Raw genomic sequence first — 14,447 nt, forward strand, 5'->3', positions numbered from 1 at the left:
TGGTATTATTTGCAGATCATGCATTTTAATGATTGTAGAAATTACAGGTATTTAAACATATCCATTTTTTGAAATCATTTGGACAGTGGTGCAACCAAGAGGGGCGGGAGGTTTGAGGCCACACCAATAAAATATGCAGCCAGATGATCTCGTATGCAAATAAGTTTTTATTTGCATGAATTTAAGAGAGAAAAGAACATGCTTTGATAAGTTGCAACATTTGTTCTTTTATTTATTCATGTATTTATTTAAATTAGTATGTTTTCCTTCTTTAGTGCCCCTTTTTGAATGCCTGTCATCATACAACTATTACCATTTTGGTTAAAAAAGTCATACACTGTAAAAGAAAAAACCTTTAATCAAATCCCCTGATTTTTAGTATATAACTCCTTAAAAATATCAGCTTACAGACTATAGGTTATATCTAATTGATCTTTTTTTTACCCTTTTTTCAGCCACACTTAAATTTTAAGCTCCACAACTCCAACATAACAAAATGAAATGACACTTTTAGTAGGCCTCATCTGACAACCTCTTACAAAACCTTATGGAGAGGCCCTTCATTTTGAGAAACATATTTAACACAAAAGCTCACCACAGACAAAACTACAACCCCAGTCGGTCGTGGCAGATGGCCGCTCACACTGAGCCTGGTTCTGCTGGAGGTTTCTTCCTGTTAAAAGGGAGTTTTTCCTCTCCACTGTCGCTACATGCATGTTCAGTATGAGGGATTGCTGCCAGCTCATCTGGGAGGAGGGAATGCTGCAAGTCACTGACTGGATGCAATCTGCTGGGTTTCCTTAGATAGAAAAACTTTTTATCCAATTTGAATAAAAAGCTAACTCCGACCGCACTGTTCAATTGTTAGGATTAATTGGAATGTATGTACCTGACTGTTGTGAAGGGCCTTGAGACAACATGTGTTGTGAATTGGCGCTATATAAATAAAACTGAATTGAATTGAATTGAATTGAACTCACTGGTCTATACAGTATGTTGTGAAGTCACCATTTTCCCCATTGGACCAGTTTTCAAATTAACAAGCAAAATGTCTAAGTTTAAATGTGAAACACCCCGAAACATGAATACCTCCTAGTGTTTCAAATGTTTGAGTTCGTCTCAGTAAATTCTGTCTTGTCATGAGTTCTCATTTGTAGATTAAAGACATTAAAAACCATTGCTAAAACATTTACAGTATCTGACATATTCTATGATGAGTAAGATTGTTGTTTTCAAAATAATAATAAAAAACCTACACCCATCACAAGTAACAAGAGCTTTATTCATTCATTATGTAACAGTCAGAATTAAGGGACTAGGTAAAGAAGACCTAAGGTGGAGAGGGACAGTTAGAAACTTAATCCGAGCAGCATTTGGTTGGATGAAGAATGCATAAAGGGAAGGAGAGCAAGTCAGAGATCCAGAGAGAGAAGGGGAGGAGAAAACTGGGAAGCAGAGAGAGGAAAATACACTGAAGCGTGAGTCTGAGAGAAGGAGTTGAGTAGTACAGGAGGAGGAGGCTGAACAACAAATCCAGGCACTTGATAGGACATGTGCTGAAAAGAAGAGAGGGATTTCTGGTGTAACACCTTGAAGAAAGGCAGAGATGTTCTGAAAAGAGGAAAAGTCAGCATTGGCAATGTATCTAAGCCTTGTGTTCTGAAAGTTTGTCTGCACTGGGCATTGACACAGTATCAACAGGCTGAATGAGTGAGAAAGATGCACCGCACACCTTTAGTCTCACACATGCTGAGACCCAAACACTCACCTCAGAGAGCAGCGCAAACACGGGAGAAGCAATGCAGCTTCAAGTCTCCAAAGACACAGAGGAGAAGAGGGTGAGTAAGAAATATAATTTCTTTCAAACTTCCACCCAAACGTGTTCTAATCTTTTGGACCAATGCAAAAGTGTGTCAGAACTAATACTTCAAAAGCTGCTTTTATCTGGAATGTTTCCCTTGCTGGCAGAATGGGTCTTGTGATAGTAAATACTGTACTACATTCTTTACTGCAGGAAATCAGTTCCTCCATGGTTTTGTTTTAGTGAGTTGATCAAATGTGCAACAAACTTTGAGAAGATGACAGCAAAATTCACTCCATTATGTATGAGGTTAATAAGTTTGTGTTTTTGTGCAATGCTAGGAAATGGTTTAATGTTTTAAGGCTGGTTGATTCTTAAAGTTGTGTGGGGTTGTTGATGTCTTAAAACTTGTGTTTTTTGTGGTTTAGCCACATCTGGCAGAGCTTTCATGAAATGGACAAAGACATGTCTAATTTATCAACTTCTAGCAGATTCCAGAAATACTACTTCCCAAATTTCTCATTATTGTGTGTGAGTGTGTTTTGGAAAATCCTTCTGCGGTTGCTTCATCGTGTTCTACTCCTATTTCATGAGAACATCTTTTTAGAAAGTGTTTTGGGTGAGAAACGAGGGGAGTGGCCTTCCAAACAGGCGTGCTGACAGCTGTGTTTTTAACAGCTGAATGGAGCTGATGGATCAGAGGTGACCCACACCCAGAGAGCTGGGCTGGCTGAGCTGGGGAGAAACCCGATGATTCATGTGAGACAGGGACCGCGCCTGCTCGGCCTCATGTTTAACTCTGCTCAGGCACGGAAAGAAAGGGTTAGATCATGACTTCCAGGATGCGAAGTTTAGGCTGCATTTGACAGACTACTAATATTGGTGTGTGGCTTATGAATGCATTGTGTAATAAGGTGACACTGTTTTTCTAGGGATGTTCACACAGTTGAAAGTCTCCTCTACACTTAACCAACTCTAGGTGTAGTGGCCTTGTAACAGTATTCATGTGGAGTGGAAAGAAAATGCAATGTTTGCTTTACAATCTTTGCTCTGATACCTCTACCTCCTGCTTGTGAACCCAGTTGTCTTCAGAAGTCACCTAAATATTAAAATTATGAAGATCATTGCCATGAATGATTACAGCAGACAGATCAGGAAGAAAGTTGTGGAGACATTTAAAGTAGGGTGAGGTTGTGAAACAAAATATAAATATATTCAATCTATCAGTGCAAACAGACAGATGATGGCACAACTGCAAACATACCATGCCTTGGTAGGTTTGCAGCCAAACTGACAGGACAGGCAAGGCGAGCATTACTCAGAGAAGCAGCCGAGAAGCCCATGGTAACTCTGAAGGAGCTGCAGATATCCACAGCTCAGGTGGAAGAAGCTGTGGATATGATAAGTTTTGGTTGTACAGGTACAGAGTGACAAGAAGAAAACCGTTGTTGAAAAAGAGCCAATGAGAAGTCCTGCTTGCAGTCACAGGCCATGTAGGGGACACATTAATCATGGAAAACGGGGTTCTGGTAAGATTAAAGCTAATTTAAGCTTTTCCGCATAAGTATGTGCAACACTGCACATCATTTTTAACATGCCACCCCCATGGTCAAACATGGTTGCGGCAGCAACATGCTGTAGGGATGTTTTTGTTTAGCAGAGAAAGAGAAGCTAGTCAGAGACAAGAACCCAACAGAGTCTGCAAAGATCTTGAGGCTGAGGTGGGGGTTCTCCTTCCTGCAGATCAACAAGCTTAAACATACAGCCAACGCTACAATGGAATAGTTTAGATCAAATAATATTCATTTGATTGAATGGCCCAGTCACAGTTCAGACATAAATCCAACTGAACATCCGCTGAACATTGCTGTTCACAAATGCTCTCCGTCCAGTTGGAGCTGCTTTGAAAATGAAAATGAGCAAAGATTTAATTGTCTAAACCTCTTCTTCTCTAGACTCGCAGAGGTTAAATACAAATTCACATCACACCTACAGATTTGTAAGTGCAAAAATGTGTGAAACATCTGTATCTTTTTCCTTCAACTTAATAATTAGGCACTGCTATGTTTTGGCCTTGCATAAAAAAACCTTAACAAAATACACAGATACACAGCAACAAAACACACAGCCTGTGGTTGTAATGTGAAAAAATGTGAAAGAGTTCAGGAAGTCTGAATACTTGAACAAGCAACTGCATCAGTATCTGAATTTACAGCAGTCAGCCAGCTTTAGACTGTTTCTGTGGAGAGAACAAGAGAGAGTCATGGAACGTGAACTATGAGAAAGAGAACCAAATGAGATAAGAATGCGTGATGTGAGGATGTCCGGACCGGGCCTCTTTCTAACTCTTTGTATCTTTGTGTTGCTGGACTCATTCCCAGTTTTCCTTCAGTTTATTTTTTCAATCTGTTCCAATTATTCTTCCTCTCTATCACTCATTATCTCCTCCAGATGGAGCATTTCTGTGTTTACTCCTACCCAACTAAATGTCTAAGGCTCGTTTTCATGATTACTCATTTAAAGGAGTCAGGAGTAAAAAGCTCCAAGGAAATTTTTGTTTCTGTTTGACTCTTAATATTGAATATTGGTTTTAGTTAAATTGATCCACGTGACTTCCCAAATTATTGAACCATTTCTACATAATTAAGACTGTGCTGCAAGATATTTTTGGGAACAATTCAAATGAAATTGATCTATTTGGTGTTTGTCAGAGTTTCCCAAAAAAACAGTCTTCCATCATACTTGAAGAAACTAATAGAACATTCTTTATATTATGACCTAATACTCAATAAAACATCAAACATCAAAGCAGTTCAGTTCTTAACGCCAAAAAGTTTAGTTTATTTTTGTTGCTTTCATAAACCCAGACACCTATTTTCATAAATATTACTCGGTTTAGCTTCAGGCTTGCTCCAGACAGTTGTCTGAGGTGGAAATCCACACTAATGCTAAGGTCAACTAACAGTGATTGCTGAATAAATTCAGCTTCAAACACAGATAAACAATTGGAATGGAGCCCTTTTAGATCAATGTGTCGGGGACAGATTTTTATTTAGGACGGCTTAAAAGCTGACACATTGAAGGTTCTGCTAAGCTGGTTAGTTAAATGTAATAGCTGAAATATTCACTGCAGAGACAATGTGTTGCCACATGTTGATCAAGATGCATGGGTCTGGGTTGTAGCAACGTGCTTGATAAAACACAGGAAAAATATTGTAAACAGTCCTGTGTGTCTGTGTGTGTTATCATCTCTGGCTGTATACACTGCCTAGCAAAAGTGTTTATACCTTTAAAGCAGTTTTTTTATTTTATTTTACATTAACCCAAGTTATAACCACAAACTTTAATGTGTCTTATTCAAGTGATAAACCACCACAAAGTGGCAGATAACTGAAATAAGAAAATTGTGTGTTTTTCTAAATTAAAATCTGAAAAGTGGGGCACACATTTGTATTCAGCCCCCTTTACTCTGATATGCCCAAAAAGAAAAAGACATCCAACAGCCCTTTGAACTCACCTAATTGGCAAATAGACCTTTGTGTAATTCAGTCTCACTACATATTTAGCTCCTTCTGTGGAGGCATCAGAGCTTTGTCAGAGAACATTATTAAAGTAGCATTACCATGATGACCAATTAGGTAATAAAACAATAACAACAACAGAAAATTTTTACTACATAATTATGTACTACTTCGTGTTGGTCTAACACAAGGAAAAACACACAGTCCAGCAGACATGTAACACATAGGTTTAAAGTTTAATCCTAGTTTTGTTTCTCCATGCTTACTTCAACTATTAAAGACAGAGGTCCCAGGTCACATTTATCTTTCACATAATTATGGAAAGCTGACCTATTGACTCATGGCTCTCGAACTTTTGGTGTTCACACCTGGAAAATAAATTACATCTAACATATTTTTTTTCCTTTCTTTTGTCTTTTCCTCTCTCAGATGGACCCAGTCCAGAAGGCTGTGATAAACCACACCTTCGGAGCGCCTCTGGTCAAGACCAAGCGGCCGGTCATCTCCTGCAATGTCTGCCAGATCCGCTTCAACTCAGAGGTAGAGGAACATAAGATAACAAAGCATACAAAGCATCTTCACCCTTCTGTCCAATGTTGTCCCATGGGCGCCTGTCCCACTGGGGTTTCCTGCTGGTGAGATGTGAACCTGATCAGAAGCCCGAACCACATTTACTGACACCTTTCTGCAGGAGAAGCAGCAACTATACTTTGAGCTCCCCCTCAATAACAAAACTCCCCACCTAATCTATAAAGCTGAGTCCAGCCACCCTCTGGAGGAAGCATATTCTTGCCACTTGTATCCAGGATCTGATCATTTTGGTCATGACAAAAACGTGACATTTTTTAAATCATAGTGAAATTCTGCAGAGAGGTCTGAATTAACCCGGGCAGGAGTAAATGCTCACTATCCTCACTAAACAGTTCATAATTTAGTACAGCACAAAGAAGTGAGACAAAGTACCCAACTAAATCATTTACAAAGAACTTGAGGAATTAGAGATAGTGTTGCTTAAGATGGTTCTACAAGCTACTAAATGAAACTTAGTTTTTGTGAAATCAGTTCTGATACGCTGTGATATGTCTCATGTTGCTTTGGGAATTAATTTGCACGTTTTACTGTGGCTATCATATATTGTTTTCTCCACATTTTCTCCACTTGGAATATGCTCATGATGCCTCCCCAAATAGCAGATATTGGTGCAGAGAATGTTGTGCATTTCTCTGGTCCATGTCTTGGCTCATTTGACCCCTCTGGAATTTATTGCAAGACAGCGTGGAGTTAGCAGAAGCAACAATCACTGCAGCAAAAAGCACTGCAGCATAAACAGTAGGAAGTTTGACTGAGACCTAAAACATGTTAGGAACACTTCTGATAAACATAATAAACCTTACACCCCCATCACCAACCTGGATATACGACTGATGAATGAAGCCAAAACTGGAAGTGTAGCATGAATAGTAATTCCAAACCCAGAGCTCTGTGTTTTCTTTGTTCTGTGCGGATAATTAGGATGGGCACATGACAACATCAGTGCAAAATATGCGCAGACTGTATAATTTAGGTGTGATTCTACAGATTCTGTGGTGCAGAACTGAGGGCCCTGTTGTGCAGCCACGCATAATACACAACATTAAGGAGTAGACCGCTGCTATATATACACTGCACATCTACAATCATGGTTTCCATGTGGTCAGGGAGCAGCAGGGCTGTAATCTTCTCTTTGTAGACTTCTCCAGTGTCCTCGCAGGCAACAGGAAGCAGTCAGACATGTTTACGTATATGAAATACTTTGAGACCCACTGCTAGAGATCATGCACTTGGCCCCTTTAGTTTAGAAGTCATGATAGATGTTGTTATGAATATAAATCGGTAAAGAATTTTAGGACTTTACATTGCTTGGTCCGTTAATGATGAAAGCTAAGAAGAAAAGAGACACTTATGAAGCTGGAAAACTCACCCATTTGAAAACTTTTTAGTAGGTTTAAGACAACTTATGTTTCAAGCAGCATTAAGTTATACAGGAAAAATGGAAAAAACATATTCTCTTAAGGTACATTGTCTTATTTTACTTTTAAATTTAATGCAATCCAATGATGGAGAGACCTTTACATAATACTAGAAACCACAATGAAATATACCTGCATGATGTTCTGTATGATTGGTTCTTAAAAGTCACTCCCATGACCCACTTCCATGCATTTTTATTGCTGGATTATCTGGAAACCTAGCAGGGGTCTTAACACATGGCTCAGGGGGGTTTTCTGTAGCCATAAAGAATACAAGTAAACCTCACTGTAGAACGTATGTAAAATAAAAAAGAGAATAAATACCTCTAATGGTCGTACCTTGAGTTCATTAGTAGTTCTAAAGACTAACACCTACTGGAACTTCTGTGAGGTAGGTTTGTTTGAAGGGTAAAAAAAATGTATTACAGAAACGTGGGCTTTTTAAACGTTGTGTGTTATACCTGCTTAAAGGTTGTTATTTTCAAAAAATGCTCTTAATCTGATGAACAAGCCTCTTTAGAACACATATTCTAGTTTATTGAATATGACTCTATAACACAAATGTTGATTATTTATGAGCATTTGTTTATTTTTGGTTTCAGTTTTGCTAATTATTCAGAGCATGTTTTGCAGGACTATACTGACTCATTCCCACTCTCATGATCATTTCAAGTGTGATCAAGAGTGAAAGGACAAACTGAGGTATATGAGCATTGTCAAACTTGCACTGGTGCTTTGTTTGTGTTCTCCTTTGTCTCCATGCTAGAGGAAAACAATCCTTATTGCCAAAGATTAGCTCTCTACCCATATTGTTTTTTTTTTCATGAAAATTAAAATGTCATAAAAAGCCTTATTATTAATTTAAAAAAATTATTTTGGTTGCATCCATTTTTTCATACTTGGACACAGTTGAATGTGTGGACACATTTATTGGTTAAATCGGTTGCTAAGGTAAAAGCTCTTCATTTGTTCTAAAACAAAATCCAGCTCGCCTCAATCTGCCCCTCCTCCTTTTTGCTCTATTATCCAATGTTCCTTTGTAGTTTCCTTCCCCCCATCTTTCTATTTTCCTCCCTCTCTGACGCTGCATTATTTACATTGTGGAAATGCTTAAAATTGGCTGCCACTACTTATTATAAGATGCATTCGTCAAGGGTATGGATTAACGTCTAGCTCCGACAGCAGCGGTGCATCTTGGGTAACTGGCAGAGAGGGGACTTGAAGGAGAAGGACAGGACCAGAAGATTGGAGGGAGGGTTCATGCCCTGTTGTCTAAACGCTGTGTGGTGGTGTGAGGTGCTAAACGCTGGGTGATGCAAAATAACCCTTGTGGCATGCTGCAATAGTGACATCACAGTTTCTGTGGAGCTGCACTGGCTGACGTCACAGCTGCTGCAGCAGAAAGAGGCTGATACACATCTCTTATATGTGTCATTGTCTCTTCACTGCTCTTCTCCTTCCTTCACCTCACTTGTTCAATGTATACCATCTTTTTTCTCCTCTTTGTCTTGTGCGAAGGTCAGTAGCCATACTACATCTCTGGTTTCTTCTTATAATTATAATTATGAAAGTTTAGATTAAAACTTTATCATAAGGAATAGCAGTATTCACATATTTAGGGTGCTTTTCTCCATTATTTGATTTTCCTTTTTTGTGCAGCTCTGTGCAGCAGTTATAGTTGACTATACACACTGTTTTAATAATATTAGATTAATTACATCTTTGGCTGCTGATCCAACTGGCTTGATAGGAGAGAATAACATGGTGTTTATGTACTTGCCTATTTCTCTACATTATATTTATCATCTGAGTTATCACTTCTTTCTTAGCAGGCTATGTAACTTTTTCCACCCTAATCTGCAGGCTTTGCTGGAGCACTTCAATAAGTTCCTTTTGACAGGGAACAGTTAAGATCCGAATTTACAGGAAACATGCGCTCTTTAAAAAGTGCTGCAGAGTTTTAAAGGAACATTTCCGGATTTTTGGAGTGAGATTCTGCTAAAACGTTAGAAGCATTAAGTATTTTACCCGTTAATGTGTCAGGCGTTTGTGACACAATAAATGAGACCATGAAAAACCTTTTCCACCTGTAATGTCACATGTACCCTGTCCAAATCAACTAAAAAAGTGAATCTGCCACTGAGTGAAGTAAAGCCAAAATGAGACAAAACGTCAAACAAAACTGTCAAAACAGAACCATAACAGGAAATGCTTTAAGTTTCCTATTTGCCTCCTATCTCCATTTTTTTCGTCGTTGTAACGAAAGGTCCAGTGCAAACAGTATGACATTTTTAGGCTTATAAAACAACATTTGCAAGAATTGTTTGACATTTTTTTTACATTGGAATTGTTTTAACCTTCCTTTGGTGTTGGGGTCACCACTGACCCCTTTCAGTTTGGAATACATAAAGTACCACATAAATGTTGTCCATTGCATCAAGGTTTTTGACTTTGTCAGGAACCTTTGTATTATCAAAATAAAGCCAAAACATTTAACTTCAAATAATTTTAAAAGACTTTGGTAAAAATTATGACCTTTGTTGTGTTGAGGTCTGAGCCCGTTATTATAAATGATTAAAAAAATTAGAACTTTTGCCCACACCGAAACAATTTTACCTCACTAACACTGTTAGTCATCAGCCCACTGACAGCCAACTCTTCTGGTTTCCTATATTGGTATTCTTCTTTTTTGCTTGCGTGCACAGATCCAGCAAGGAGGCCAATAAAGGCCTCTGAGATGCATCATCTGGCAGAAATACACTGCTTAAAAAATAAAGGGAACACTTAAACAACACAATATAACTTCAAGTAAATCAAACCTCTGTGAAATCAAACTGTCCACTTAGGAAGCAACACTGTTTGACAATCAATTTCACAGCTGTTGTGCAAATGAAATGGACAACAGGGGGAAATCTTTGGCGATTAGCAAGACACACTCAATAAAGGAGTGGTTCTGCAGGTAGGGACCACAGACCACTTCTCAGTCCCTATGCTTTCTGGCTGATGTTTTGGTCACTTTTGAATGTTGGTGGTGCTTTCACACCCGTGGTAGCATGAGACGGACTCTACAACCCACACAAGTGGCTCAGGTAGTGCAGCTCATCCAGGATGGCACATCAATGCGAGCTGTGGCAAGAAGGTTTGCTGTGTCTTTTAGCGTAGTGTCCAGAGCCTGGAGGCGCTACCAGGAGACAGGCCAGTACACCAGGAGACGTGGAGGAGGCCGTAGAAGGGGAACAACCCAGCAGCAGGACCGCTACCTCCACCTTTGTGCAAGGAGGAACAGGAGGAGCACTGCCAGAGCCCTGCAAAATGACCTCCAGCAGGCCACAAATGTGCATGTGTCTGCACAAACGGTTAGAAACCGACTCCATGAATATGGTATGAGGGCCCGACGTCCACAAATGGGGGTTGTGCTCACAGCCCAACTCCATGCAGGACGTTTGGCATTTGCCAGAGAAAACCAGGATTGGCAAATTCGCCACTGGCGCCCTGTGCTCTTCAGATTAAAGCAGGTTCACACTGAGCACATGTGACAGACGTGACAGAGTCTGGAGACACCGTGGAGAGCAATCTGTTGCCTGCAACATCCTTCAGCATGACCGGTTTGGCAGTGGGTCAGTAATGGTGTGGGATGTCATTTCTTTGGAGGGCCACACGGCCCTCCAGGTGCTCGCCAGAGGTAGCCTGACTGCCATTAGGTACCGAGATGAGATCGTCAGACCCCTTGTGAGACCATATGCTGGTGCGGTTGGCCCTGGGTTCCTCCTAATGCAGGACAATGCTAGACCTCATGTGGCTGGAGTGTGTCAGCAGTTCCTGCAAGATGAAGACATTGAAGCTATGGACTGGCCCGCCCGTTCCCCAGACCTGAATCCGATTGAGCACATCTGGGGCATCATGTCTCGCTCCATCCACCAACATAACGTTGCACCACAGACTGTCCAGGAGTTGGCGGATGCTTTAGTCCAGGTCTGGGAGGAGATCCCTCAGGAGACCATCCGCCGTCTCATCAGGAGCATGACCAGGCGTTGCAGGGAGGTCATACAGACACGTGGAGGTCACACACAATACTGAGCCTCATTTTGACTTGTTTTAAGGACATTACATCACATTTGGATCAGCCTGTAGTGTGTTTTTCCACTTTAATTTTGTGTGTGACTCCAAATCCAGGCCTCCATTGGTTAATACATTTGATTTCCATTGATGATTTTTGTGTGATTTTGTTGTCAGCACATTCAACTTTGTACAGAACAAAGTATTCAATGAGAATATTTCATTCATTCGGATCTAGGATATGTTAGTTCAGTGTTCCCTTTATTTTTTTGAGCAGTGTACTATCACAGCAACAATGTCACTTCCTTTCGAATGATCTCAAGAACCCTCAGATTTGACAACAGAGACACTCGAATGAAATCTGACAAACTTGCTTCCATCCAGGATGTTTGGGAGAGATGGGTGAAACTTCTTCCAGTGATGTTCAACCCAGGGCCAGAGGTGACAGTTGATGAACGTTGTGTCCCCTTTCATGGAAAATGCCCCTTCTGAATCTTCAGATTTACATAGGCAAATCTGTGAGTGGCTTTCTGGATAAAAACTTAGGAAAACGCATAGTCCTTCATATGACTGAACTTGATTTGACATAAGGGTCAATTCCAACTCCAACACTAAAGATGTTAATCTAGTTAAATATTTAAAAAATCAATAAATACAATTAATTTATTCAATAGATTTGTTATAATACCCCTTAGTAACAGTCAGAAAACATAATAACCAATTATTTATTTCTGACATTCTCATTTAACTTTGTTTTATAGAAAATGTGATGAAACCTGAAGAAACACTCATAGGATGCCACTGTGAAAATAGTAAAGCAATTTTTTGATGGATAAGGAAGCCTAATAAAGTAACCAAGAGTTATAAAACGAATTAGGCAATAAAAGGCATTTTGAGTAATTGTTTTGTTGATTTTAAGACTGGGGTCTAAACCAACCCCCAAACACCGTGAATAGTAACAGAAAGCTAACACTACAGGAAAGTTAAGATGGTGGAAGTCAACTTTGTTCTTGGCTCATCAAGGACTATCCATTACCATCAGCTGGAATCAACTAATCTGTCCAAAATGAGCACGCCTGCAGAGGTATCTAATGCAGGTAAGATAGTACCTGCTTAACATAACCTTTCTCTTTATGATTCATCGTGACAGCTGTCCTCTGAGATGCTAAAACACACCCACATGTAGCTAACATAAACAATCAGACTTGGTAACATTACTCATCACCCCCTGCCTGCTTCGCCAAGCCAGACGATCTCCACACTTGAGCCTGTGATCAGTGTGATGTCCTCAGTGTCCAAGCCTTTCAGCGCTCATCGCAGCTGTCAGCTGCTCATCCAGACGAAATCTCTCCCTGGCAACTATAAGTAATCCAGCCTCCTGAATCAATAAAGACATTGCTGGGCTCTCAGGGAAAGTTAACTGGTTGAAAGAGCATCCTTCATGACAAATTTTCTCTCTTAATGTACTCGTGATATCAAATGCAGAAATGACATAGTAAGTACCAAAGATATCAGCGAGGAGCCTGTTTGCTCTTTTTATTGAAGAAGATAAATATGGATTAACACACGACAAACATGTTTAAACAAATTTGACTTGTGCATTAGAGTATGTGTTGTGTGCCTGTGAAGCGATGTCTGTTTGTGTACGATCACCTTATATTAAGACTTTAGGGGACAGCTCTGCATAAAAACCTCATCTCACCCACCATGTTGTCCCTGACTCAGATACCTCTGCATAGTAACACTGCAGCTATAGACAGACTGTCTTAATGTCCACACAACCTCCTGACAATTGACTTTCTGAACAAACACATTAGCTAGTAGCTAGTCTGTCATCAAGAGATCATCTTTACGAGCTTTTGGAAATAATCTCTGTGCCATTTTTCCAGGCTTGAATTTAGGGCTGCATATTAGGATAACACGACATTAAAATATCCATCCACCCATTTTCTATACCCACTTCTTCCGTGCAGGGTCACGGCGGAGCTGGTGCCTATCTCCATCGGTTTATGTGCGAAAGGTGGGGTTCACCCTGGACAGGTCGCCGGTCCATCAGAGACATTAAAAATTATTGCCGAATATTGTGATGATGATATAGACATAAACACACCTTTTTCTTACTGTTCATTTTGTTTTCCTTTAGGTTTTATTGTTACTCTTGTTCTTCCTGAGCTTCAAGATTTATGTAATTAACCTCTCTTATGATGGTTTTTACTTTAGAGTGCATGTTTTTCTCAAGTTGTAACAATTCATAAAGTCATCTTATTGAAGAAGGACCAGATGTAGCTGATGTCAAATATAGGACTTCTAGCTAACGGGCAACATTTGCATTCCAAATATGTCTTAAACTATGTGGCAGGTTTAATAAAAACTGCTGCCACTATGTCTGCTGATTGACATCACTCAGTGGGTTTCTTGCCAAAGAAAACGGCCAGAAGAAATTAAATAATACGTACCGTCGACATGTTTACATTTTAGACCGTATACTGAACTCCGAGAATTAAGTGTTCCTTATTTCAGTTCTTTCAACAACTGTGCAAAATACAAACCCTCCTGCATAGTTGTTGGTGGATGGCTATTCTGCTTCACATACTGGTAAAACTAAAGCTTGCTGTTGTGAGTTTGCATTCCTCCTTCATAACCCCTTCTCTGAATCAGTTGTTTTTGTCACTTAGTGAACCCTACTTCCTCTTTTCAACACTCTGTGGCTCTGACCTGCCTTTCACGCATCTCTTCTTGTTGGAATCATTACCAGTCATCTCTGAATGGGTCAGAATCTAGCATTCAACAAAAGCTTTTGCTATGAACTCACTAGCCTGTGCTTACAACACTAAACCCGACATGACGGGCTGTTTAATCATGACCAGCACAGTTCCTCTCATCACATGTTGGGTCAAGCTTTCTCTTGGCCCGTCTGTCTGCACACAACATTGATCAATATCCTTTCATCTTTGAAATATCAGGTCTGCTTTAGTACAGAAGGGCTGTTCAACATGTGTGTTAGAACACCTGCTATAAATTACTTCGGCGGACTTTACACAGTATGTCGACAGCTCTTTG

General features: G+C 39.9%; 1 protein-coding gene across 2 annotated transcripts in view; it reads left to right on the plus strand.

The window, feature by feature from the left end:
• Window positions 1–14,447, plus strand: part of znf385a (zinc finger protein 385A) — a 107,875-nt gene that overhangs the window by 64,574 nt on the left and 28,854 nt on the right. The window contains exons 1-2 of one of the 2 annotated variants that reach the window (XM_047381888.1): window positions 1,390–1,838; window positions 5,752–5,862. In XM_047381888.1, coding sequence (XP_047237844.1) covers window positions 1,707–1,838; window positions 5,752–5,862 — 243 coding nt within the window. In that variant the 5' untranslated portion in view covers window positions 1,390–1,706. Of the gene's footprint in view, window positions 1–1,389; window positions 1,839–5,751; window positions 5,863–14,447 lie in introns of those variants that run through there. The other variant, XM_047381800.1, reaches the window with a different exon arrangement.

The sequence above is a fragment of the Girardinichthys multiradiatus genome, chromosome 1, assembly GCF_021462225.1.
Source record: "Girardinichthys multiradiatus isolate DD_20200921_A chromosome 1, DD_fGirMul_XY1, whole genome shotgun sequence".
Lineage (NCBI taxonomy): Eukaryota > Metazoa > Chordata > Actinopteri > Cyprinodontiformes > Goodeidae > Girardinichthys > Girardinichthys multiradiatus.